At 36.0% G+C, this 27,993-nt stretch overlaps 2 protein-coding genes across 3 annotated transcripts in view; one reads left to right on the forward strand and one right to left on the reverse strand.

The window, feature by feature from the left end:
- The window catches only part of TPR (translocated promoter region, nuclear basket protein), a 57,531-nt gene extending 51,869 nt beyond the window's left edge, over positions 1-5,662 (reverse strand). The window contains exons 1-5 of the mRNA XM_016224619.2: positions 5,578-5,662; positions 4,906-5,214; positions 3,361-3,465; positions 2,021-2,094; positions 611-707 (exon numbers count right to left, since the gene is read on the reverse strand). Coding sequence (XP_016080105.2) covers positions 611-707; positions 2,021-2,094; positions 3,361-3,465; positions 4,906-5,214; positions 5,578-5,647 — 655 coding nt within the window. The 5' untranslated portion in view covers positions 5,648-5,662. The remainder of the gene's footprint in view (positions 1-610; positions 708-2,020; positions 2,095-3,360; positions 3,466-4,905; positions 5,215-5,577) is intronic.
- A 199-nt stretch (positions 5,663-5,861) lies between these two features.
- On the forward strand, positions 5,862-27,993 carry ODR4 (odr-4 GPCR localization factor homolog). 2 transcript variants are annotated; one of them, XR_015716124.1, is made up of 15 exons: positions 5,862-5,983; positions 8,853-8,973; positions 10,985-11,119; positions 14,567-14,662; positions 16,479-16,585; positions 17,632-17,668; positions 18,425-18,565; positions 19,304-19,399; positions 20,145-20,210; positions 21,145-21,273; positions 22,137-22,225; positions 24,216-24,403; positions 25,219-25,329; positions 26,480-26,674; positions 26,839-27,990. XR_015716124.1 is itself a non-coding variant. In XM_087827977.1 (14 exons), exons 2-14 carry the CDS (start codon positions 8,875-8,877, stop codon positions 26,545-26,547), a joined length of 1,362 nt encoding a protein of 453 aa, XP_087684103.1. In that variant the 5' UTR covers positions 5,862-5,983; positions 8,853-8,874; the 3' UTR covers positions 26,548-27,993. The 2 variants fall into 2 exon arrangements, 1 of the variants encoding a protein (XP_087684103.1); XM_087827977.1 differs by having other exon boundaries at positions 26,480-27,993.

Here is a 27,993-nt window from a genome sequence, read left to right on the forward strand (position 1 = left end):
TTGAAAATTCTTCCTTCAATAAAACTTTTCAAAACTCTTACAAAAGCAAAGGGAACTTGATACCAGTAAACTGCATAAGAGTCATGTTCACCTGAACATATCCACTGTATTATATACTATAGTCTGGGTTTATATATTTTATATTCTTGTTTCCTAACTACTTCAGCATGTTTTTAAATATGGGTTCTCCATTTAGGTTCTTATATTGAATACTTGTGGATAGCTTATACAAGCAAAGATATATATATATATATATATATATATATATATATATATATATATATATATATAAAATAAAGGATTTCGGCCTCTATAAATGAACACTTAAACTGCTTCCAATTTGGTATTATAATATTAAGTATCTTTGCATGTAGATTTTGGTCCAAATTACTACTTCTTTGAGATGTTTTTAATTTGTGTACTTGTCTAGACACTTCTTTAAATCCTTGATAAAGACCTAAAGATAAATAAGTGGGAGAAACAATAGGCTATTACCCTGAACTCTGAGTTATGATAAACATCAACAACAGACATGGACAGGAGATTAATTCCTAGCACTGTTAGAAGAGAAAGGAAAAGAGTGGGAGTTAGAGGCTAAAGCACTCCATACCTGTTAAATATTCAAGTTCTTGAGACAGTCTCTCATTAGTTCTAATTAAGTCTCTTTTCTCAGCTTCTAATTCATCCTTTGTTCTTGTAAACTGGCTCTGTCACACAGAGGAGTAAGCAGAAGTTAAAAAAAATCAAGCTGATCAATCAATACATGAACTTGAATATGGAATTGTCACTTTAGTTAATGTTAGCTGCAGTTTAAAAATGGTTGGTTTTCTTTCTCTTATAACTCATACAGCAAAAAGTTAAAAAATTACCTATACCCTCAACATTTCTGTTCATGTTTTGGATTTTTAAAAATTATTTTTCCTTGGCTCATGAAAAAACTCATGTCACTATCACTCGGAAATGTCCTACTTAAACATGCCTTTGTAGGACAGTTAATTTGCTCCTAATTTTTTGCTGTCACTACATTTATACCTTGGTTCAAATTATTTCTCAAGAGAAGATCCCTAGAAAAGGAGTTACTTAAAACCCTTAATGTATTTAGTCAAATTGCTTTGTAGCAAGACAACAACAATTAATATGCTTTTGAGTCATAAGTAGCAATTCTCAAGCCCAAGCCAAGAGTATCGATTGTTCTTAAAACAAAACAAAAAACAAAGAAATTACTGTTAATATAGGGAGTTGAAAAACAATTACATTACCTTTGTTTTACCTGCATTTTTCTGCTCATAAACAGAGCATTTCACATTGCCATTAACCATTTATGCAGCTTCCTGTTTTTTAAAAATTGCTTTGCCCATTTTCCCTCTTAACTTTTTCTTGTGCCTTTCACACTCAAATCAAATGCAAATTTTAAAAAAGCAATGGAAAAGAGTCTAAAGTGCCTTCCGGTTAAAGAATCACAGGGCATGACCACTCAGACAAATTGGCTAACAACCCTTGTAATTGCATTCGGTCTGCTATTCATAACACTAATCTAAGGAAGTGGTTTCCGATGTGAACCCACTCATATGCCCAACTGTATCACAATACTTGACACAGTGCCTGGGCAACAGTCCGCATTAAGTAGGCAATTTCTGAGAGAAAGTAAAGATGGAAGGCAGGTAGATAAGGGGGCGAGTAGATAGATAGATGGACCTCGGAATATCTATCCTACGTCTAATTCTATGGGACTATACTTAAAATGATAATTTAAAAAATCACAACCTAAGAGTGCTTCAGAGCTAAAAACAAGTGTTTTTTAAATAACAAATACCAATATATTCAAAGGAGTAAAAGAAATGTCCAATCTATCAATAAAACATAAAGATCCAACTAAGAAATTTATGTATACATGTTTTTGTTAGTAGCTTCTCCTAACAGAGTATGTTTCATCTTCTCATTGACTAAATAACTAATAAAATCAGAATAGAAAACTTCCTGAAGTATCATGCTTATAATTATTCATAGGAATAACATTTACCTGAATGGAAATATTCTGATCCTGAGCAAATTCAAGTTCTTTGTTTTTCTCAGATAGTGCCTTCATTTGACTGTCTGGATAAAAGGAATTTTGTGATCATACACACATAGGCTTAAAACTTGCAATGAACAGGTTTTATCCAACTGCCACCCACACATACTTTAAAATTAAGAAACTGAATCTCAGAAAGACTATTATACACTGTATTCCAAATTCATAAATATATCCCAAATTTACTGTATTTCTATCTCGTCTCCAAAATTCCATGTGATCATTCTAGCCAACATGTCTGTGTTGGTTTATCTCCATCTTCCCCTCCCTCTCCCAGATCTCATACAAGCAGATGTAATCAGTCATTTTCTTGAAATTCTTTAGCATTGCTACTGTAAAGACCTTTTTATTAGGCCAAGGCAAATCGACCTATAGATAATAACTGGATCTAGTTACTCAATAAGTACTTATGCCCTCATTACACATGTATCCATACCATATCATCCTATGTATGCCATGTTTTAAAAATGAGTTGTGCCAAAATTAGCTGGAAAAAAATTATGACCCAAACAAATAGCCAATGGGCACAAACCTGGTTAAGAAAGAAGGTTGAAGTTTTAATCATTCTTATTGTTAGCTTCCTGAGTTCCTAATCAAGTTAAAACCCAGCTATATCTAGTAACAAGTATTATGTCCCTACTCTACCCAGATCTTTTTTGACATTTGCTTTCTTCTACTGTAGACAAAGCAAATACATATCATCTTCCCAAGACACGTCAAAGAACTTTAACTAAGATCTTGTGTACCTTCTAGGACTTGATGTTAGAAAATGAATTAAGAAATTAGCTACTCATCTTTCACCTGAACTAGGATTAAGTAGGAAATATCCCGAGATTAAAGAATATTTACAAAAATTGTAACAAAAAGAGTTAAAACAAACGTAATGGAATAGGTTTTAATTTTTCAACAATATAAAAATAATTAAGTCACTATCTTTACCTTTTCAGTTGCATAATTGCTTTTTTCAAAATACTTTCCAACATATCACATTTGATCTGTACAGTTGTGTAAGTAGGCGGGCATGTGGTTTTAGCCATTTTATAAACAGTCAGGCACGTTTATGAGTTACATATGGCAAAAGAGCTTTAAAATAGCACTCAGAATTAGAGCCCGGGCCTCCTGACCACTAAACCCTATTTTCTTTTACGGTCTTAACCACTGAATCAAAAACCAAAATATTACCATAAATGAGAATATTTTTATATACAGTAAATGTTTCCAAAGCATACGAAGGTGTCTGAAGAGCTCAATATGCCATGAATATTATAAAGATGCAATTAAATACTTACTGAGCTTCTCTAGCTCAAGCCGCAAGCTTTGGCACTCTCGGGTTTCATTCACAAGTCTCTCCTGACTGTGGGACAGCCTCTTCTCTACCTCAAAGTACTGTTGTTCTACAGAAGAGCAGAGAAAAAAAGAAAATCAAACACAGATGTACTCACAATTTCGATACTGCTACTTATTTTTAATAAGCTTCATTTAAAAATTTAAGGCACAGGATTGGAACTGTACTCCAAGTAAGAGAATTTAGATAAAGGTAAATACATCTAGCACTGAAAATGACTTCAATATTTCCAACTGACTTATAAGCATATGACAAAAGAAAATAAGGCCTGAGGGGGATTTTACAAATTACTTGTCTGTCTACCCCACAAGATTCCAAACTTCTTCAAAGCAGGTAGCATGTCTTATCTCAGTGTTTTCCCCACACATCAGTAGACAGTTTAGCATAAAGCAGCCAAGTAAGCTTTATTAAGTGGAGAAAAATTTTAGATTAAAAAATACTTTGTTTTAAAAGGCTTGTGTTAAAATAGCCAAAATACCAAAAGTATAAAATTATTACACTTATGTAAAAACAAATGTGTTAACTTACCACAGGAAGGGACTTGAGTATGCTGTTCAGCACTGTATCAGGCACATCAAAGGTACTCAATATTTATTGTCAATTAATGAATAGAGTGCAGTGTACCATATTCACTTTTGGGACCCAGAAAATTCATTTTTAACACATCAACCCTACTTGATAATTAGTTTTTGAAGTAAAAATTTATTCAGAATTTTCAATCAACTTATTAAAACCCAGTACCAATTACTCCAAACAACTGATAAACCAAGGCATACAGCAGGAAGTTTGGATTTTACTAATGGTACTAGCTCTTAACCTTTCATCAAGGATGCTCAAGTCACTATTGTCGGTAACTCTGCCCTTATCTGAGGGTCTACTGCAGGTATTAATAATAGGTCTTAACATGTTCTCTGCTAAACTCCCACTTTTAGATATAAAGTCCGATATATTAAACTTATTTACTGCACGTTCGCTTCATTGCAACGCCGTCCTATGCACCTACTCATTTTTCTGAACATCTAGTTCCTCCTGGACCAGAGCAACACACACTCAAAATAAGTGCACGAAGCAGTCAATTGGCCAAAGGCCTCTGAAGGCAGGGGCCCAGACGACAGACAGGCGGAAATCACCACTGTTTTCCGTGAAACGTACAGACAGGGCACTCCCGGCTTAGACAGGGGATGCAGGCTCTTTAGTCCGGTATAAACAGACCCCAAATCTTCACAACTTCTTGTTATAAGGAGACTACCCTGATTTCAAAGACAACAGACCTGACTGTGGATTCAGATTCACAAAAACAAACGAACAAAAAGGCTCCTTTCGTCTCAACGCGTGAGAGGAGCAGGGAAGACCGGGCCCGCGGTGCCCACGGAGCGAGGACTCGGTGCTCCCAGGGACGTCGCAGCCAGAGCGGGCAGGTCAGGAGAGAGGACCAGCCTCGGCTCCGAGTCCCGCCCAGACCGCGGGGCGCGAAGAGCGTCTTACTTACCGCTCTCCACCTTAAATTTCTCGTGCCGCCCCTTCAGGCCATCGATCTCGGACTGCTGGTCGGCCAGGAACTTTTCAAGTTTGTTCTGCACAGACTTGGGCAGCTTGTTCAGTTCCGTGCGCTCCAGGACCTGCTGCAGCACCGCCGCCATGTCGGCCGAGCCGGGGGCCGCAGCGGCAGCGGCCGACGGAGCAGAAACGGAGAAGAAAGACGGAGACCAGGAGGACCCCGAAGCCTGGGCGGCCACCTCTGTCACCTCGCTCGGTGGCTCCCGCGCGCCCGCCCGCCGGAGGCTCCCGCGGCGGGACCCTGGGAAATCGAGTCTTGCGTTAGCCGCGGCACCAGCGGCGCCACTGTGCCCGCGCCCGACTGCGCGCGCACCCGCTGGAAACTGCGCACCCTGGGAAGACGAGTTCAGAGGCGGCCTCTGACCCGGACCTGCACCGGACTTCCGGCTCCCTTTTCCGCCCGCTTCCAGCCCCGTAGGACTCTGGGAAATGTATTTTTTTCTCAATGCCTCCAGCGAGCCCGAGTCCTCGCGGTCGGTTCAGCTTCCTCCTTTCTCCCCGCCCCCCGGCTCTCCTAGCCCGGCCCCGCGACCGCTCTCCGCGAGGTGGCGCCACACGGTGCTCGTTAACCCACGGCCCCGCCTGGAAAGCAGGGCAGCCTTACCGTCAAAGCTTCTGGACGCCATGGGCAGTCCTCTTTGGCGGCTTCTAGGCACTGAGCCGCTAGAGGGCATCGGCCCCGGCAGGGCCGGACCGCAGGCAGCGGGGAAACGCCTCGCTCTCAAGGGTGCCCGGAAGGGGGCGGGGTGGCGGCCGCAGGCGCTTTGGCTGAGGCGCAGCGGGAAAGGCAGGGGGGCGATCGCGTCATCAGTCTGCGCCGCCTGACTCGTGAGACCCTGGGTTTGGAGCGGGAAGCGGGGGGGGGGGGGGGGGGGGGGGCGGCGTCCGTCGCTTTCTGATGAATTCATCGGCCCCGGGCGCCGCAGGGGAATCTGACCCCCGGAGGCTGGTGCTCGAACCCTGAACTCTCGTCTCCTGCGGACTGACAGGTTTGTCGGCCACGCGGACAGGTGAGTCAGCCTCGGGCTGGAACTCGTGTGCGTGGAGGTGGTGCGTGTGCGCCTGGGCTCAGAGAGCTTTCTTTTAGGGAAAAAAGGAACAGACTGTAGGAAACATATGGGCAGACACTGCGGCGCGGCACACTCAGAGCCGAGCACGACAGACCGTGTTGGGAGCGGCTGTGTAGCTGCCGGGTGTGTGTGTGTGTGTCGAGGTGGAGAGCAGGGATCCAACAGGAATTGAAGGAAGAAGATTTTTAAAAAAGAAGCGAGGAGGAGTTTGAGTGTAACCTTTGTTTTATGTTTTCAGGTAAACGTTGCAGAAAATGTGACCTGACGTTTATATATTTTTTTAAATGGAAGGACTTCTGTTGTAACAGAAGTTTGTAAACATTCTTAAAAACCGCTTCTCACTCCGCCACCATAAGAGAACTGCTTGTTTCCAGTTCGGAGCTGAATCTGAAAATTATTTCATGTGTGATTGCTCTCCTAAAATAATCTATTAAGTTCTCTATTGAAAATAAAGCGTTGCTAATTTTGCTCACCCTGCGATTCCCCGCAGTAGCAGGCGTTTTGCAAATATCAGTAAGGAACTTGAGGTTGATTTTTTTTTTTTTTAACACCCTTGAAATATTTTATGTAAGCACTTTGAATTAAGGTGCGGATATGTGCAGTACTGTACTATGCCCTAGGTCCACAATGTTATCATATCATCTGCCATTTGGAAAATGCAGATATTTTGTACATGAACTCACAGGATCCTGAAGTTAGATAGGTTTTCGGACCTGCTAGGATCCAAATTTTTTATTTTGTAGACTAGATCGTCATAGTGCAGGGAGGTTGAGTTGTCTCAAGTCAACCTGCTTTCCTTCTGGCCCAGTGTTTGGACAGCTTGTAACGCTTCTGCTGACACAACATTTCAGAAGTAATTGAACTGTGTAAGGCAAGGCCTACCATTTTAGTAGAGTCCTTTGTAAAGTATCGTTGGCTACATGTAAAAGTTTTAAAGGAGCACTGAACAAAAATATCTAACATTCAACCAGATTTTATGACCCAATACATTTTCATATTCCTCTTACATTATTTCTTACTCATTAACATGGCTAGTAGGTGGCACTTTGGCAGAAATAAGATTAGAAAGTTACATACCATAATTTTGGAGTCACTGTCACTGCTCTTTCTTGCAAGAATGAGGAATTGTTAGTTCAGAAGGGAAGGAGTAGAATAGCAAGATGAAGTAGAGGAATGTTTAATGCACAGAAATGCATACCTTAAGGCACTATAAAAAGTCAAAAGGCCTTAACTTTATTGAGGCATTAATGATTTAGACAATTCTAGACTTAATCTAAACAGAAATGGTGTGCAAACTCAGCTTATTTGTACGGTTGTCAGAAAAGAAGTAGGAAGAAATTTAATGCATTTTGAGACAAAACTGAACAGGCTCTTTAAAAATAACAATAACAACAACAATAAAACCCAGCATCCAGTAGGACATTACAAAATGGAACCAATTCTCAGGGCTTTGGTTTTAGAGAATGCAAAATCATTGTGACTGGCAGTTTACTGGTGTCAGATACGCCACCCCAGCACATCTCTAGTTGCCTTCACTTTGTTGTACTGACTCAGATTAAAATTTTTTATACAAAGAACTCAAATGACTATTATCTCTATTCAAAATGCTGCAACTGTGTTCCTGCAGTCTTTTATATCTATTTTATAACATTTTTGAATATCATCTCTTCACATTTTTATTTCCCACACTGAATGCAAACTCTTTGAGATCATCATTCATTACTGCCTAGCTCTTTTAGTCAGCATTTTTGGTTTTTAGCTACAGAAAATCAAATCAAATAATCCAGTAAGAGGAATACACTGGTTCTCATCCACAGCCCAGGGCTACCTTAATGATGGTTTAGTAGAGAGACTGGGTATGATTCCTCAGTATGAGCATAGTATTTAAGGGCATGAACTCTAGAACCAGACTGAGTTTAAATCCCGCCTTTGCCACTTACCAGCTCTGTCATTTGGGCAAGTTAAATTACCTTTCTTTGTTTCAGTAGAAGCTATACAAATGTTTGTTACTATTGCATTGCCATTTATCTGCTTCAATAACTCTTATTGGGCTATGAGTTACTCAAGAGCAGAGATCAAGTATTACCTTCGTAACATCCCACCTGGCACAGTTTCTAGCACGTAGTAGTCCTTCATAGTGTGCTTAGATTCTTTCTACCTCTCAGTGAGCAAATCAAATATTACCATCTTTGCCCTGGCCAGGTGGCTCAGTTGGAACGTCATCTCATGCACAAAAAGTTTGCTCGTTTGATTCCCAGTCAGGGCACATACCTAGGTTGCAGGTTCTGTCCCCAGTTGTGACACTCATAGGAGACAACCAATCAGTGTTTCTCTCCCACATCGATGTTTCTGTCTCCCCCCCTTTCCTCTCTCTCTAACAATCAAAATATATCCTCAGGTGAGGATTAAAAAAAATTATCATCTTTCCTGTTTGAGAAATGAGCACACTGGGGCTCAGCAATAGATTATCAAAGATAACACAACTAAGGAATAGTAAATCTGAAATAAGGAATCAGGTGTGTCAACTACTAATTTAGTGTCCTCTCCCATATCCCAGGTAAGGAATTAAGTTTCATCCCTCATATCAACTCTGGTTGATTAGTAGTCAGTTACCGTAGCACTGCACTGAGAATTCAGAAGCTACATTTGAACTTTGCAAATAAGAACACCCTGTTTAATAAGCAATCACTGCAAGGCATGAGGTAATATTGAGGTAGTACTACTTCTCTCTATATACTTCCCCCATGAGGAAAACATTGCAAGTTATATTTTTTCCCTAAAAATACTATGTTTTTTTCTTGTAATTTAGGAGATTGAATTAGTTCTCAGTAATGGGGAGAACCTACATTGTAGAAGAGACTGTTGGCCAGTATCTTTCAAACCTCAATCTCCAAGGAAAGTCTTTGGTCTCCGGTCTTTTAATAGGACAGGTATGTATCGTTTACTTTGTTTTATACTCCCTTCTAATCTTTATTCATTCCTGGTTGTTCAGTTCTTTATAGAAGTAGCTTTTGACAGTTTTATTCCCATTCTAGGTAGTCTTATCTCAGACTTGTAACAACAGTGGTCCTATATTTTGTCACATAGTGTAGTACCTGTCTTACTGATATTTTTAAATGTTGATTCAGTGGAGAGAAATCTGAAAATTAGATACATTCTATTTGCCTCATAGAGTTAAACCTTAAAAAATCAACACAAAATGGAATAGCAATTTGGACAGTTACTTTAGAAAGCATAAGCACCAACTGATTTATTATAATTGAAGGAAGACTGTGTTAATAAGCAAGGAGGACTGGTCAGCAATACAAAGCAACAATAACAACAACAAAAAGAGAGTTACATAGACAAACTGCCTCTTTCCACCTAAACGCTATTTAGGGGAAAGTGCACTGTGGCCAAAGGACCTGAGTTTGAGGCCTATTAGCAATAAAGCTCTATTGTGACAGTTTTCTTTCTGGATATTTTATCATGATGTCTTAGAATATTCAAATTGCTTAATTAACTTTGCTTGTTCTGATTCTATTCACATTCCCATGAGTCCTCTAGTCATACCTTCATGGTAACATCTGATTCTTAACTTGTAAGACAGAGGGCAGACCCTGCACTGTTCACCCAGGTAGTATCATCCTATGAGGCCCCTCATTAGATAGCCAGTCTACCTCTCTTGGCAACAATCTGGACTACTTTTTTATTCAGGATACTTAATATCTAATACAGGGCTTTTTTTGCTAGGAACTTTTTATTTAAGGTTTTTACTTCCCATTATTTTTTTAAAAAATTTAAGGGAAGAATTGTTTTAGAGAAAGATGGGATCAGTAAAATAAAAGGTCAGTGAGAAATACCCTCTTCCAAACTTGCCTTACTGCACCTAGACTGTTTCTCACAAATAAGTCTCCCAATTAGGACGTTCCTTGTGGTCTTGCTTCATGCTGCCTTTTCATTCCATCCACTATTCTACATGTTTCTGCTTCCTCTTTATTCCAGGGTTCATCACTCTCTCCTTCCCCTCAGGCTTGTCTGTTTCCTCCTTCTAGGGTCATTTTCTTTTCAAAGTCATAGATTTTACGAGAAGGAAGAGCTTTCTTAATCAGCACCTACCTTTTCCTGTGTACATAACTTTTTATTCCTGCAAATCACTTCTGTAGAAATAATTTCTCTTTCTTTATTTTCTAGTCCAAGATGACACTAATGATGGGAATTGCAGGTCGTGCCCGAGGATGACAACATCCTAACTTGTATTACCAGCCTTATTTTTACTTTCTTTATGGGAAACTTCCACTGCGGTAACACTGAGCTATTAAATGTTCCCTGAGTTTATCTTTGGACTTCCCACCTTGGATTACCATTTAACTGCTACTAAAACTGAGTAACATAAATCTGATATCACTTCAGTTATGCGTCCCATTGTTTTTCTGTGGACACACGTGCAAGTTCCCCATTTTTGTCATTTCTTTTTGTTGTTGTTTGTTCTTTTTTCTTCTTTTTAAGTTTCTGTTGACATACAGTATTTTTCATTTTGCTGAAAGTAAGATGCATAAGGTCATTTGTTGCTTTATTTTACTGAATCACCCAATCTCAAGTTATATAGAAAATAAATATAATAACTAGAAAAATTGACCAAGCTCATTTATTATTTTTTGGTTTAAATGTATTTCATTCACCCGTCCAGTAAGCTATTTTTAGTGACTACTATGTGATTCACATTTGGATGTCCAAATAAATAAGAGGCTGATGTTAAATATACTAAAAGATGACATGTGAGGGAAGTATTAGAAGGATATTTATGAAAATCAATTTCTCTATAGATTCCATTATAATATAGGTATAACAATTATATTGTTTTAAGCTGTTATAAATTTTACTCAGTTTTTGCATATCATAAGAGCTTTACATTCCTCTGTCAGATATCATTCTAATAAGTTTTTCTAATTTGTTTTTAAGTGTTCTCCACAAAAGGATTATGTGCTTCTTGCCACTAGAACACCACCCAAAGAGGAAAAAAATGAGAACCTCAAACATCCCGAAGATAAGTTGGATAACTTGGATGAAGAATGGGCCACAGAGCATGCTAACCAGGTCATCATAGTTTTCTCCTTGTATAGTTGAGTTTGTGTTTATTGACTGACAAAATAAAAGCACTTCATCCTCAGATTACCAGACTAGGATTTCAGAGTGCTCATTCTTTTTTATTTAAATATGTTTTTAGTGATTTTAGAGAGAGTAAGGGAGAGGGAGACATAGAGAAACATCTCCTGGCTGCCTCCTGCATGCCCCCCACTGGGGATCGAGCCCACAACCCTGGCATGTGCCCTGACCGGAAATCGAACAGGAGACCTCTTGGTGCATGGGATGATGCTCAGCCAGCTGAGCCACACCGGCCAGGGTGGAGTACTCATTCTTAAGTTTTCACAACTTGCATTTTCTTACTTGAAGTTAAGTAACCTACCCAAAATTATAGAATAAGTAGTGGAACTGGGATTCGAACCCAGGCAGTCTGACTTTTTGATCTTATATGCTATGCTTTTCCATTGTTAATTTTTATCTGTTGTATTTTTTAACCTATCTCCTACTGTGGTCATTTAGCATATTTTTATTTATTTTTTTACTTTAAAATAATACTAGTTTTTGATAATATAGTTTCTGGTCAGATTGTTTTAAAGACTTAGTCTAGGCACTGAGGCAATAAAACAATGGTTAAATTTAAAAAATATATACCCTCAGAATTTATGTTTTAACCAAAGCAAAAGACGTTACCCAAACCAGTTATAAGAGAAATGAGATGTAAATGGAAAAGTGTTGCAGGAATATAGAGAGGGTAATGACTAAACACCTGCCGGTGGCTGGATTCAGACAGCTTCATCGAAGGCTGGGAACTTGAAGATGAATAGGACTTTGCCAGTAGAAGTCAGGGAACAAATTGAATGCCTAAAGGAAGGTGTGGGTAAATGACCTGAAGGCATGGAAGTTAAAGATGTGTTAGGAGAGTAGCAAGCAACTGGGTGTAATTGAAACACAGGGTATATAAAAGAATATAGTTAGACATAAGACTATAAGGGGCCAGTTAGGGACGGCTTTGGAGTCCCATCCTAAGAAATGAGGAGTTTGTATGGTAGACTTCCAGAGCTCCCTATTTTGAGGAGTTAATATTGATCTGTCAGTAATTTAGAAAATAATTTTAATGCCTTGGTACAGTGTAAATGGAGAGTAGAGAGACTGGAAACAGAAGAGAAAACGTATAGTTATAGCAGTAGTCCAAAAAAGGATGATGTGAGTCTAAGCAAGGCTCAGCTTCATAAGGAACAGAGTTTATGTCTGTTGTTTATGGCTATATCCTCAGTGGCAATCACAGTATTTTCATGGCGTATAAAGAAAACTCCAAAATATTGAATAAATGAATGCATGAATAAACTAAAGCAGTGAGCTAAATCTTTATTGTGAAAACATTTAAGAGAAAGAGCTGATATCAAGATGTTTAGTGACCAAGTAGATTGGGAGTGGAGAGATATTGTGAAAGAGTAGCTAAAGATAACTAAGATTTTTAGCCTGGGTTTCTAGGAAGATGGTGCTGCTATTACATGGGCAGGAAACAGATTTGAGGATGGGCAAGGAAATGATGTTTAAATCAATTAAAACTAGATGTTGAATGGATTATATCATCTAATAGAGAATGTTAGAGTAAGATAAAAGTAAAATTATTTCCTTCCCCAATGAACTTTAAATCTTTTAAACACATACATGTTTATTGGTGTCTGTGTGTATATGTTTGTGAAGGGGGGGAGGGTAGGTATGTAGTTATAAAAAAAAGTCCAAGAAATATTGAATACCATCTTCTAACAAAAATAAAAAAATATTTTAAACTTATATTTCCAAAGGGCTTAGTGTATGTATATATGTATGTATGTTTATTTATGTAGCTTATGTATGTATATAGAGAGATGTATTTTATATACAGTATACAAATATGTATGTATATATAGATGTAGAAACATAAAACTTAAATAGCAAAATAGATTCACACTTTTTGCGTTTAGGAAGAAATGGTTAATTTTATGTTGGTGATTTGAAGATATGCAGATGCCCCATGCTAAATATGAAAATTGTATTCTTTATATGTCAAGCTTGTGTTATTATAATAAGTAGAATTTATGGAATCAGAGGGAGCCACCGGCAGATACTACACCATTATATTAGGGATTATATTATGGTATCTGAATTTCTGAAGACTTAATTTTGTCATCAGTTTGTTCATGTATTAACTACACAAAAGGTAACCAAAGCACTCCTATCTCTGAGTATAGATGGTAGAAAGAAATCCATGTGGCATTAAGAAGTAGCCACAATCTTGTGAAGAGAAATCATAGATATTACGGAAGACAAAACTGGTAGTATGCATCACTTAAAAATATGCATAACTTCTTAAATTAGGAATCCGCCTCAAGAGACTTATCCTAAACAAACAATCCATTGAACACAGAAAGACTTGCTAGGATTTTTAACCAGTATTATTTTAGAGTAAAGAAAAATTACAAATGACATAAAGCTAAATTATATTAATAAATAGATTTTAAAAACTGAGGTAAACCTAAACAATAGGAAACAATGGATTTTCAAGTCAGACTCTCTCTGTTCAAATTCCAGGCTCTCGTATTCTGCTAAATACTATAGGGATACAAACATAGTAAAGCATTATTTCTTCCCTTAAGAACCTCCCAGATCAACTAGTAAGGCACCCAAAGCATAAGAAAAAGTCCACCCAGGCTGAGGGAGCAGCCCGAGTAAAGTATAGAGTTAGAAAGCCTAGTCATATGTATGGAGAACAGCAAGAAGTTTTTGACCAGTATTTTACTATTTCAGAGAAAGTAATGTCAAATGAGGGAGGCTCTGAATATCAGATTAGCCAGATTTTAGAGTCTGAAATAGCAATCTAAAGCAAAATTGATACTTTACTTAGCAGATAACAGAAGCCATTAAAAAAATCTTAGGAGATATTTCAGTCTTGGATTTCATGAGAAACGGGCTTATTTATGTAGCTGATGGGTTTCATTATTAAATGGTTTTATTTAGCCCTGCCGGGTGTGGCTCAGCGGTTGAGCGTCGAACTGGGATCCAGGTGATCAGGGTTCGATTCCTGGTCAGGGCACTTGCCCGGGTTACAGGCTCGATCAATGACTCTCTCATCATTGTTGTTTCTCTCTCTCTCTCTCTCCCTCCTTCCCTTTCTCTGAAATCAATAAAGATATATTTTAGAAAAAAATGTTTTAAATGGTTTTATTTATAAGGCAATTTTAGAGTAAAAGTTCAGGATACTCTAAGAAGATTGTATACATAATGACACCCCATTCATCTTTATTATCATCCATTTCTCACTATTTTAACCAGTTTTTTATAGCTCCTACCTCCATGCTATGCATATAGTTGGTATTCAGTAGGTATTTGCTGATCTAATATTTAGCTTCTCAAACACAAAGGATTGCATATAATCCCAAATGTTTATACTAGCTAATACTGTATTTCTATTTTTAGGTATCCAGAATGCTACCTGGTGGACTCTTAGTTCTTGGAGTATTTATTATTACAACATTAGAAATGGGAAATGATTTTCAAAACACCCTGCGCAGAGTAAGTCTGAAATAGAAAAAGTCTTAATATGATCAAAGTTATATCTTATTTTAATTGGTTATACATATATACAGTCATCCTAGGCATATTTAGATTATTGTTCCATAATTCTTTATGCTGAGATTATGTTGAAACACCTTTTCCACCCATTTGCATGGTATCTTGTGTGTGATAAAACAAGTTATTTAACTGTTTTTGTCATGCAATAGCAGTATTCATTTAGTTCCGAGTGATTGCTATTATGTGAAATAGGTTTTGCGATGCTTCACCTGTTCAGTTCTCTCAGTATCTTAAGAGTAAATCATAAAGTAACAATAATCAGATACGTTTTCTTTATTGCTGGACAGAGTATCATGAATCCCATCTTTTGTTTTATTCCTACATCAGTGAATTGGGTAATATAGTCTAGATGTAAATACTAAGGTTTGCAAGCTATTTCCCCTTAAAGGCTAAAGCAAACTCTGCAGCAGCTTTCATCTCTCTTTGTACTCAAGAGCCAAATGAGCCTTTAAAAAGTTATTGAGACCCTATAATCTGCAAAGTGCAGAATTCCCCCAAAACTTTTTCTAGTAAAAAAATATGCAGCTAAGAATTTCAGATGCTATAGATTCTTCCAGTTTTATAACCTTACCTATCAGATGTCCCACCCTCAAACCTTTGATATTTGTATCTAAGGGAGTAAAGGAAGCAAATGGAGATATATCCCTCCCTTGGCAAGTTACTCAACCTTCTGCCATCTTTTCCATTTTGAATAAATGTGTATCACACAGTTACTCAATCTCATTAGCATTTTGGAATATAATCTAAACCTTTATGTATTAATAACATTGGTTGTGCATCCTTTTGTGGTTGGCACTGGATTGAATGGGGTGAATGTGGGCTCAGTGCTAGAGAGAATCAGTCAGGTTCTCTTTCCTTTTGCTTTTGTATCTCTCTTCCTAAGAAGCATAAGAGACTTTAGAAATGCTGTATTTCAGAAATTATGGAGTTTGAATTATCTGATTTTGTTTCCATTAGCGAGCATTGAGGGACACTATAAGAAAGAATTTCATAAAACTTGCCATTGCCAGTGTCTCCCATAAGGTCATTCATTGTTGAGAACTTTGTTTGTTATATCACATAATACTGTCTTTGAAGAAATTTCTTTTGATGTCATTATGAAGAAAGTTGTGCCTTTTCTAATCAATTGTTATCAGCTTTATGGACCATGTGAATCTTTAGGCAACATTAGGTTTCTCTGTTCACATTATTGTTAGAAAGCACACTCTTGTTAGAAAGCCAAATTTATGACTCCTCTCCCTATGTCAAGTATGCACTTTTATAATTCTTATTTCTGACATAAATGCATGTCACTATTTTTAATTTTTTTTCATTTTAAACTTATGTTACTACTATATTTTATGTGTCCTTATATATTGCTTTAAAATCTTTTGTGACATTTAAATAAACACCAAATGGGTGACATGCTCATTTTTATATAGTTTAAAAATAATTTGTCATTTCTCACTCTAATTAAAATAAAGTCTTTATTCTATATTTCACTTAAATGTTAGTTGCTCCAAAATAATTTTTCATGTCCAGTTGATTCTTAATGACGGTGGATTTTATTTTTCTATTTAAAAATCAATTGTTGCATGAATGAACCCAAATAGTTAATAATCAGTTTCACTCTTTCTTTTGAAGACAATTTAATGATAGAATTGTGGAATTTTAAAGCTAGATGGGGACTTAGGGACATTATAATTGTGTGTTTTTTCTGTACTCACTTTTCTTTCATTTTGCATTCAATTGGAGTGTGTGTTTTCCTCTATTTCAGCTAGTATTTGCTGTGGAAAAATCTATGAATAAAAAGAGACTGTGGAATTTCACAGAGGAGGAAGTCTCAGAGCGAGTGACACTTCACATTTGCTCTTCTACAAAAAAGTATCTTTTATTTAGGTGTTTATGTTTTAAAAGTATGATACCAAAATAATGTTCCTGCAAATGTTTTCCCCCAAACATTTATTTAAATCATTATTTAAAAAAATAGACATAGTTTGTAATTTTTTTCTGTAAGTAACACACAATTAGGACCGCTAATAATAATAATAGTAATAGTGGTTGTTCATCATGTCTCTGGTTTGCAAAGAGTTTGACAGAGGCAGCTAGTACTGGGGATTGGGAACTGTTTACCAGCTGTCTACCCCTGTATGCTGAAGCACAATAGACCCCCAACTGACAACTTAGGCAAAGTAGTGCTTTTATTATATTAAATTTTCACCTCCAATTGCTATTGATAAAATGTTCAATTCAAAGCACAGGTGCACTGAGCTGGGCAGTTAGGACATCCAAGAAATTGTTATGTCTTTAGCCAAGATCAAATGACACTAACATCCAGTTAAAGGGCCTCCTTAGCTTCTGTCCTCTACATCTTGCCAGGGCAAGAGTGCTTCCCAAGCGAGAGACAGCCTCACGAAGGGAGTGAAGCAATGCAAGGGCCCAATGAGTCGGGATTTGAAAAAGACAGAATTAAAAAAGTGATCATTCCTGCAGAAGCTGGACTTTTAACTTCTTTGGATACTGAATGAGAAAGTCTCATGTACAGGCGCCTTGACCCAATAAAGATTCTCAGGCTTGACTCCATCCAAAACACCACACCTTTTTCTCATACAGAGTGTGTATTTGAGGAAATTTTCTCAAGTGCTTTTATTCTAATCATTGTGATTAGCAGGATTTAGAAGCTGTAGGACATAGTTTAAAGCACCACAACTATAATCAGAGCAATTTATACATGTGTGTATATATATATATATATATATTTGTACAAACATATACACTCATATGCATATATATCTTTAAATGTGTAAAGTGGTATGATTTTATAAAAACTCTTGGATGCTTATACTTTATTTTGTTTTTATTTTTCGATGTTTTCTTTGATTATCAAGAATTACTTCATTTTGGGTCATTTTTATCCTTAATTAGTAAAGAATATTTTGTCGAACTTATGATATCCATGATCCAAAGGTAAGAAAAATTGCTCTTTAAAGATTTTTCTGTGTTGCAAACTATTTTAAAAATAAAATTCAATTCTTTATTTAGTTTTAAAATTTTTCAGCGCTGACCCTCCTATTGATGTCCACAACTACCTATAGTTCTTGATTTTGAAATGTCAATTTCATTACTGACAAGGAAAATCTGTTTCTTTCTTAATTGTTAACATATTTTTATTAAACTCCCCATTCTTTGTTTATGTGTTAGTATCATACTTGAGAGGCTGTTGGTAAAAGTATGTGGGCTTTTGGTAGCTATAGTGCCTAGTAAGCAAGCTACTTGTACTTAGCAGAATCCAAACTAACATTTTACTAAAGTGTTTAAAAGCAATGTAAAAAGGTAACTTGTAGAATTCTGTTAGCACGGATGGGACAGCAAGGAGAACATGTGGCACCTAGTAGTCACTCAGTGGTTACTTGCTTCACATCAGGAGCTTCAGAATTGACATTGTTGAAACTACAGTTGAGAACAAGAGGACTTGTCTGAATTCTAAACAGGGACCATCTGATCCTTTTCAGCCAACTGCTGGGGGAGGAAGTTGCTAAGTTCAGTATTCTGAAGATTGCTAAACTTAAATGCATGCTTTATTTTTATATAGTTCTAATCTAATTGCCCTTTGATGAAAGAATTCCGCCAAATGTGTTAGTTATCAGGTTGTACGGGTTAGGTTTTACATATTATGACCTACATCTCATGTTTTATGTTTTTTCCCCTCCCTCCCTGCTAAAGACTTCAGCAAAACCAGCAGACTGGAAGTATCAAAATGGACTGTCAACTTCATGGCTTTCTTTGGAGTGTACAGTTCATATTAATATTCACATCCCATTGTCTACTACTTCTGTCAGCTATACTCTGGAGAAAAATACAAAGGTATCAGGGTAAAACGAACTTTCTGCAGTTATTGCTGAATAGATAATCTGCTTTTATTTTGGTTGTATGCCATTCATTTTATAATCCTCAAAATTGCATCTAATTATAATGATATTACTAGGGGTAGCTAATGTATTACCCCAGATTACAAGTTTAGAGGTGGGACAATGTCATAATACTAATTAAATATTTGTTAATTAACATAATTATGTACATTATAAAATATAGTTATGTAAGAAGATATACTGTTTGGTCTTTTTGCTTTCTCTTTGGTCTTGTTTTGTTCTCTTTTCAGTTCTTTTAAAAATTTTCTGTATCATTCTTTTGTTTATATCTCATTTCTCCTGTTGAAGGAAGCAGTTGGAGGTGGCTTATTTTTTCCTGTTTAATACTGCTTTATATATTTGAGGCTCTTTCTCTTTTCTCACATGTTTAAAAGATAATGGAAATTACTGAATTTATTTGACTGTGGTTGTGTAGTTATTAAGCCTCCTAAGTCTGTGATATGAATGGTAGTTTGGGATAAAGATTAGAAAAACTGTTATTAAATATGAGTAAGGTGCCAAAAATTGGGGATATACTTTTTGTTGTTGTTTATGAGACTGAGTTTAAATACCAAATTACTGATACTTAGAGATTTTTACTACTTCAGTGTATTAAGTGGAAAAAGTTGAGTCTAGGGAGTTTATTTGAGATGGCATCATTTCTGAAAGATACCCATGTTGTGTTTCTCATAAGAATGGACTTGCACGCTGGGCCAAGCAAATAGAAAATGGTGTTTATTTGATAAATGGACAAGTTAAAGCTGAAGATTGTGACCTACTAGAAGGACAGGTGAGTTAAGAGAAAATCATCTTATGAAATTTTGTTAAGGGAAAATAAAAGATGACTTATCTGTAGTTCTTAAGTCCTTTCCTTCATGAAAACAGTTTTCATCTACTTCTTTTTTCTAAGGTCTTTTAAAGTAAAGGGCAGATGTTTTTCTCAGAAAATGATGGGAGATTATTTCTGAAATAATCAGAATCCTGCTCTGATAGCAGTTTGAAGACTAAGTTTCACCATTTTAAAGTGGGATCTATATGGGCTCCTAAAGTAGCTGTGATCTGAAGAGAAACTTTAGTGATCTCTCCTTTCAGAGCAAGGATCAGTGAACTTTATGTAAAAAAACCAATGGTAAATATTTTGAACTTTGAGGGGCCATTAGGCCTCTGCTGCAGCTGTTCAACTCTGATGTTGTAGCATGAAAGCAGCCACAGATAATATGTAAATGAATGATGTTGGGGTATGCCAGTAAAAATTTATTTATAAAGACTGGTGGTAGTCTGGATTTGACCCACAGACCATAATTTGCCAATCCTTGCTTTAGAGGAATAAAAGTAGGAAACTAATGGTTTTTATCAATATACATTGATTGCTATAGAATACACAAAGTAACACGTTTATAGAAAAAACTAAAATAAAACAAATAATAAGACTTTTTTCCTTTAAGTTACTTCGTAAGTGTAGGAGAGTTTCTAAATCATCTTTTAATCATCCACTCTAATCTCAAGAATTTAGTTTTTTAACTTTTTTTTTCCAGAAAAAATCTAGAGGAAATGCTCAAGCAAGTAGCCATTCTTTTGATGTCAGAGTGTTAACGCAGTTGGTAAATATTTAAAAATCCTACTTATCTAAAATATGTTATTTCTAAGAATAATGTTTCGATGCTTTCCTTGTTTTGGCACTTACTAAAATGATAAGGTTAAAAATGTCTGTAAAATACGTCAGAACCAAGCATGAACTAACACTTTTTAGATTAGAGAAGAATGGGACTATAAGATGAACATAACTGCTTATAACCACTGATACCATTTCTGGTGGCAGGCATAGCTGACTTGCTTTTTTATTTTATTTTATTTTTTTGGTGGAGCATATAGCATTAACTTCAGTCTACGAAAATTATGAGTTGAAAGCATATAAATAAATGTCTATACATTGCTTGTAATTTTACCATATTTATCACATCCTGCTGTGTAGTCCAGTTATTTTTGTGCAAATCTTATATTGCATGCTGTATGGCTCCTATTAGATCAGGTCTTCTTTATACATCTTTTCATCATAATACTTACCTGAGTAACCTGCAGATAACATACAGGATGTCCTGCAAAAATGTGTACACACTTTGAATGATTATAAAGTCAGTGTTTATTAACACACAGTTCATACAGTTCATTTTCAAAATTAAGTAAGTTATCAGCTATTAAAGTTGTGTACATTTTTTTGGGACACCCTATATAATTTAGGGAATGTAATGATTGAATATTGGTACTTTGGATGGTTATGTCAGTAAGAAAAAATTTATAGTTGTGTTTAATTTCAGAATATATTCAGTATACTCAGCAAATAACATATAACTTATGAGAAATATGAAAGCCTTTTAATAATTTATGGAGAGTATTTCACTTAGTTCAGTCAAAAATTTCTTCTCGCTTTATGAAGTGGCTTCCATAATGTTTAAATATTTCATATAGTTATTAATGTAGTTTATATAGTTAATAGAATGTTGGCTATGAGAACTTAAAGTGATTTTTGTCTTTGAGCTTCTGAATTCAGATCACAGATCCACAGCCACCGTCCAGATTTGCAGCGGCTCTATAAACCTTAAGGGTGCTGTGAAATGCAGAGCGTATATTCACAGCAATAAACCCAAAGTTAAAGATGCTGTGCAGGTAAAAGGAATAACCGGTACATGAAAAACAGATACATGTTAACATAACTATTCACAAATCCTAAAATTTTATTTCTTTCAGTCTCCGATATCATAATTATTAATTTAATTTTAACTAATAAAATTAGTGCCCAATCGGTTGGGCAGTAGTCACAAGATTTTCGTATGTAGAACATCCATTTTATGCCTTTTCAAAAAATTGATTTTAGAGGCAGAGAGAGAGAGAAAGAGAGAAAGAGAAACATTGATTTGTTGTTATACATTCATTGGTTGATTCTTGTATGTGCCCTGACCTGGGATTGAATCCATAACCTTGGCATTTTGGTTTGATGCTCTAACCAACTGAGCTACCCGGCCAGGACTCATTTTAAGCCTTTTTTAAAATGATTATACAAGTACATTAAGTACTTCATAGTTGTAACTTATTAGTACATTGGAAATATTTCTTCTAAGGGAAATTGAGCTTTTTAAATAATGGGAAAAGTATTCATTGGAAGAATTATTAGGTGTAGTATTCTACAATCTGTATAATTCACAAATTTAAAAAGGATGATTAACACTTTTGTCATAGTTATATATTTCCTACTTCAGAACACTAGGAGCATCTGTTTAGATACAAAATTTTATTTATTTATTTGGTTTTAATTTATTGTTTAGATGAGGTAGGCAAATTTGCTTTTAAACTATTAATGTTGTTAATAAGCATATGAAGTGGACATTTTAAAAGGAATGATGTATCATTTATTTTAGTGAACATGACTATACAGGGAATCCAGTTATGTGAAGGTTTTTTGGTAATAAAATAATGCTAATATAAAGTAACAGATTTTATTTCTTATTGTAATTTGTCGTATTTTTCCATAGGCAGTGAAGAGAGATATATTGAATACAGTTGCTGATCGTTGTGAAATACTCTTTGAGGATCTGATTTTGAATGAAATTCCAGAAAAAAAAGTTATGAGTATAAAATTAAGTACTTTTTTTGGCATGTGTTCAATTGATAGGACGTCAGGATATAATAGATATGTCATCTTTCATAACTACCTATATCTATCTTTAATAACAATATGTCATCTTTTACTTTTCTTATTGAATGACCAGCAGATGCTCTGCTGTGGGAATATTCCTAAAGGACTCCTCTTTAGAATACTTTTTTTAAGAAGTATCTTTTTAAAAAGGTCTCCCCTCCATTTTTAACCTCAGACCAACTGGAAAACTTGGTCTTATTTAAATGCTAAATGGCTAACTTAACATTTTAATTTGAAAATTATAAGAGCTTTTCATTTTATAACGAGTAATTAAAACTCATTGCAACCAGTTCTTTAACATTTGATTTATAGTAAGCATACTTACCTCTTTTTTTAGGCAAAGCAAGAATGAATGCAGTTTGAAATAGTTTTTAAGTTTTGCATGCCAATTACATAAACACATTATAGCCATCATTGAAAACTTTGAGCTTAACCTGTTTCAAGAAACTGTGGCCGCAAATAAAATAATATATTCCTAATATCAGTGTGTGGACAACGCGCGTGCTACAGTACAAATTGCAGGAACATAACTTTACAGATAGAGGGCAATCTGGTCAAAGAGTAAAACTGCTCTTCCAGTTCTCGTATGAAAACAAGATAATAAGCAGAAGATGGCAGGAACACGTAATTTAAGTCAGGGCACTTCCCCAGACAGACACCCTTCGCCTTCTGTTTGGAGTTGTGTAAAACTACCACTTGTTTCTTGGCAAAGAAATAGGTTACTATTAGAGTGAGCCCTACTTTTCTACTTGGTCTGTACATTGGTAGATTTAAAAACCTTACCCATTACTGAAAGAGGCCATTCTTTACACAAAACCTTCATCTTTGTTGGTAGTTCATTAGAATCATTGTGTAGAACCAAACAATAATTGTGTGTATGTAGACCAGTGATGATGCTAGAAATTGGGGGAAATCTATTTTACTTTGTGAGTCGTCAAGGAAGAGCAGAAGCATAGTTAATTCTTCACTGTTTGTTTAGATCCAGGTTGCTTTTTCAAAAAAATTACTTAACTCTATTTATGACAATATGTAGCACTAATTGTTGCCCCAGAAATACTAATTCTAATTTAGTGCATGTAGTATGTCTACTTATTAGATATTCATTAAACATTTGCTCTGTTCAAAGCAATGTGATAGATACAAATCAGTGACCAGTCTCCTTTCCTCAAGAAGCATATAATCTGATTTGAAAGATAGAATGTGGATGCATTATTAATTACCCAAGGCATGTAATAAAATCCTAAGAGTAACTAAGAACTTAGGGTTAATGGTCAGAGTCATAAATATCAGCAATATGAATGAGGCAAAGGGAAAATGAAACGAAAACAAGATGGAGTTGGTAGTGAAGTTAGTATGTAAAACATGACTGGATGTCCTACACATGTTTGATGTGGGGGCTACTAGCATCCCATAGAGGACGTGAGTGGTGACATTGCTTTGTACATACATGTACACAAATGCATGCTGTCATATTCTATACACTCGATATAGATGGGCCACTAATTTGGCTCCAGACTGGCATGAAGAGGGGAAAATTGCTTATAAAATTTAGTACTTGTAAAGTTAAACAAGAAAAACAACAGCTCCGGAGACCAGGGACGAAATTCTCTTGTGGGTATTTTATAGGAGAGTGGCTAATACAAGAATATATAATCAACAGCATCCTCATATTGAGGGCAGTGATCAGCTTATTTCATAGATGTCTCATTTAGGTCCCTTGCAGGGGCCAGGGGTATTGAGGTAAAGCAGGAGTCAGTAAGAGCAATTTTGTGCCAGGTCAGTCAGAAAATGAAAGTAACTTTTAGGTTTTATTTCTAGTACATGATGCTTTCACCTTATTTTAGGTTTTATTTCTGTTGGTATGTGATACCAGTGACAGACCTATCTAAATATTGGTAATGTTTCTTCTCCTTTTAGATTCTGAAAAAGAGTTTCACATCCTTCCTCACCGAGTTTTTGTCCCCATTCCGGGATCCACAGTAATGTTATGTGATTATAAATTTGGCGATGAGTCAGCTGAAGAAATCAGAGACCATTTTATAGAGATGTTAGATCAGAGGATTCAAATAGAAGATTTGGAAATTGCAGAGGAAATAAACACAGGTAATTCTATGATGTTATTTAAGAACCTGATTAGACTACTGCTAAGATTTCCTGTAATACTTTCAACAATAAAGATAAATTAGAAGAAAAAAAAGCCATAAAAAGTAGAGTTCAAATATTTAAGTTTAAAAGTTGAAGTTGATTGCTGTATAGTTAAACTTGTTATAAGTATCTAGCTTTCTTTTCTAAGTACTCAGTGTTATTTGTTTGGTTATTATTTAATTATTTCTGTTCTGTAATATATTGCCAAGTAGTTGCTATGTTTAAAATACATGTTTGCCAAGTAAATATCTTAAAATAACATAGTTTTAAATGACTTAAGGGATGAAGAACAATTTGTTTGTCAAAATGACTCACTTAAGGTGAGGGATAACTATGGCTTTAAAATTACTTAGATGCATTAGTCATCTCCTAGTAGATATTAACTTAATAATTCAGACGTACTTTATCCACAGTATCAGCTAAAATTTGGAGACACACCTTTAAAATCTGATGAAACTTCCCAGGTTTTATATTCCATCTGTAAAACAAGATAATGTGCTTGCCTCGCTTAACAGTTTTTTAAAGGTCAAATATATTACCATATTTTGCTTGCATATTTCAAATTTCAGGTTAGATCAAGAATCAGAAAACTTTTCTGTATGGGTCCAAATTACTATTTTAGGCTTTGTGGACACGTGAAGTCTAGCCCATGTGCTGCAAGTTTGGCCCATGGGCTGCAGTTTGCTGGTCCTGTCTCTATTATTAATACTTAATTATTTGAAATTATTAAATGCCAAAACCACGTAGGATTCATGATTCTTATCCTTTTGCAGCTTTTCTGAGCTCCTCTATGAATACTGAAGCTTCATTGGACAACACACATGATGATCAACCAAAAGAGCCAATCAAAACTACAGTAGTAGTGAAAATTCAACAAAACATGGGTATTTTATTTCTTTTATAACATTGAAAAAGATGGTATTTTGGGTTTCAGTTTTGTTACTTTAAAGTTATTGTGTTTTATTTTACTTAAAAGTGCTAGATTAAGCCAGTATTTATTGAGAATTGTAGAAAGTGCTGGGCCCTGGAGATGGAAAGATTTACAAATGATGCATTATCCCAAGTGCCCTCAAAGATGACACTTCCTACTAATTTTTTTCTTGTTTTTAGAAGAAAAGCAGCATGTTGAGTTTAGGGAATCGACTAGTATAGTAGGGCCAGTGTTTTCCAAACTGGTGTTCCCAGGAGTGCCATTGCAGTTTTTGATATCTGTTCTGTGAAAAAAAGTCAAATTTGAGTCTGAAAATTTATAATGCACTTCAGTATTTTAAAGGTTCCACGATAGTGTGGCAGTCACTGTCATGCTTTTCAGACTTATTGATCAAAGAACATGTACAGTCTTGTTTTGTGGAAAGTATTAAGATTTTTGACTGAGAGCCAGAAGTTTTAGTTGTTCTTCTTGTCACTTATTCGATAAACTTAAGCTAATTACGTAAATTCTTTGTGTGTGTGTGTGTATGTCTGGGATTCTCTGGTCCGTTTTGTTTTGTTTGAACTTACTAATTACTGTGGGGGGTGGGAGGTATGAGTTACCAACATAGAGTTACTAATTCTTAGAGTTTAGAATGGTGGAATCTGAGTTTCTGTAGTTTTCAATAGCTCTGCAAATGACTGCATTTTAATGATTGAGAACCACTGCACACTGGAGCTGTCTTTTTGGTTTAAGCCAAGAAGCATGAGACCGCTAGAATGTCAATGTAAATTGATAGAACCCTTTAAAAGTATGTGTTAGTTTCTCTTACACGTGTGTGAGTGCATACATGTGTATCTTTTGTTGTTTAAGTTTCATTAAGGTGGTGAAATACGTGATTATCAGGCTAACCTTTGCAATCTACTTTTTTTTCAACTTATTGCTGTATTTTCCTCTAAGACTTTGTCGACTTTTAGGACATGTCTATATGCATGTAAGAATATGTGTTTGTATGTGTGCTATTGTTTAGGCCCATCAGTTACCTACATTTCAGAGGCTAGAATCAGCTAAGCCCTTCTTTTGCTCATCCCATTTCCATTTGTTTTGTGTTTGTTTCCTTGTAGGTATGATTGCAGCATTTGCAGTTGCAGTCCTTGCTGCGGGTATCTCCTTTCACTACTTCAGTGATTAGGGTGAGGCACAAAGAGCTTGCTGATCATCCAGAAAATACTGACCAACAATTATGAATAATAAAGATGCAAGCAAGACATCTGCATTTAAGACAACAGCAGCCAGACCTGCTGCCAAACTCCTATTAGGTGTGTTTCTGTAAAATGAAATCACCAGCTGCCTTGTTTATTAGCCCTGCTTCTATTGGCTCAGGCTTCCAAAAATAAAGTTATTTATCTAGATGGAAGCTTTGTGTAACAAATCATTATTATTTATTTTTTTAAATGTTCAAAATGATGGTTTATTTTCACAGATTTTAGTCCTCTTGATCTGGATCACATATTCATCAGGACATTGAAAATTTGAATAGTCAGGGTTGGCTGAATATCTTAGTGATAGAACAACAGGAGAAAGTTCTACAAAGTGGGGCAACAACCTATTGGGTAAGTTCATACTGTAGGACCTTTCTAATGTATACCTAGTTCCAAAATATTGATCAAGTTCTGATCAAGGTATAGGAAACCTTTCCAGATTTGAATCAGTAAGGGTTGCCAGAAATCATGTGCTTTCTCATGTTTGCATATCATAATTATTTTACTCTATTAAATAAAACTTTTCTTCCAGCAGCACATTAGACTAGGTACTGCAAAACAGCTAGATCCTGAATAAAAATATACCTTTGAATGCATTAATAGGCTCAAGGAAAGTAGGGGAGATCTCCAAGGACCATACCTTTATTTTTCTTTCCCCACAAAAATGAACACATTTTGAATTGGAAATCGTGGATATTGTGTTAAGCATACAGGTGGACTATGGTTGCTCAGATGGCAGATACCAATTTTAGCACTGCCTTATGCCGTTTGCCTCAGACCACAAACAAGGGGATTAAGCGGAATCTGAGACTCTACCCTAGCCAGCACAGTTGAAGCTGCCCTCGTCTTGAAGTTCCCTACAACTCCTGACAGAAGCAAGAAATAGGCCAGAGATTCTCATAGATTAAGATAAAGCAATGTCATTTCATGACTAGAGATCACCAGGCACAAGCTGAAACTAGCTAGCATGAGAAAGAACCTATAGAAATAACCAGCTTTGAATTAAATTCTCCAAGGTCTCATCACCAACATACATGAAGGATGGAACCACAGGCAGATATGCAAAATAAAGAAATGGAACTGCTAGAAATGAGAAATGTTACTTGAAATTAAAAAAACCCTAAGACTTTGAATATCATATTAGACTAAGCTGAAAAGACAGTGGATAAACTGAAAGCTAAAGCTAAAGAAATGACCCCGTGCACAGCAAGGAGAAATGAGTTGCTGGAAGATCTAAATACTAAGGTATCGAGGGAAGAATTATGGAGACTGAAGTACCAGGGGGAGAGAATGGAGCAGTGGCAATATTTGAAGAAATAACTTTCCACATTTGTTGGAAAACATGAATTCATAAATTCAGGAAGCCCAGTCTGTCC

Source organism: Miniopterus natalensis, chromosome 19 (assembly GCF_054644295.1).
Source record: "Miniopterus natalensis isolate mMinNat1 chromosome 19, mMinNat1.hap1, whole genome shotgun sequence".
NCBI classification, from domain to species: domain Eukaryota; kingdom Metazoa; phylum Chordata; class Mammalia; order Chiroptera; family Miniopteridae; genus Miniopterus; species Miniopterus natalensis.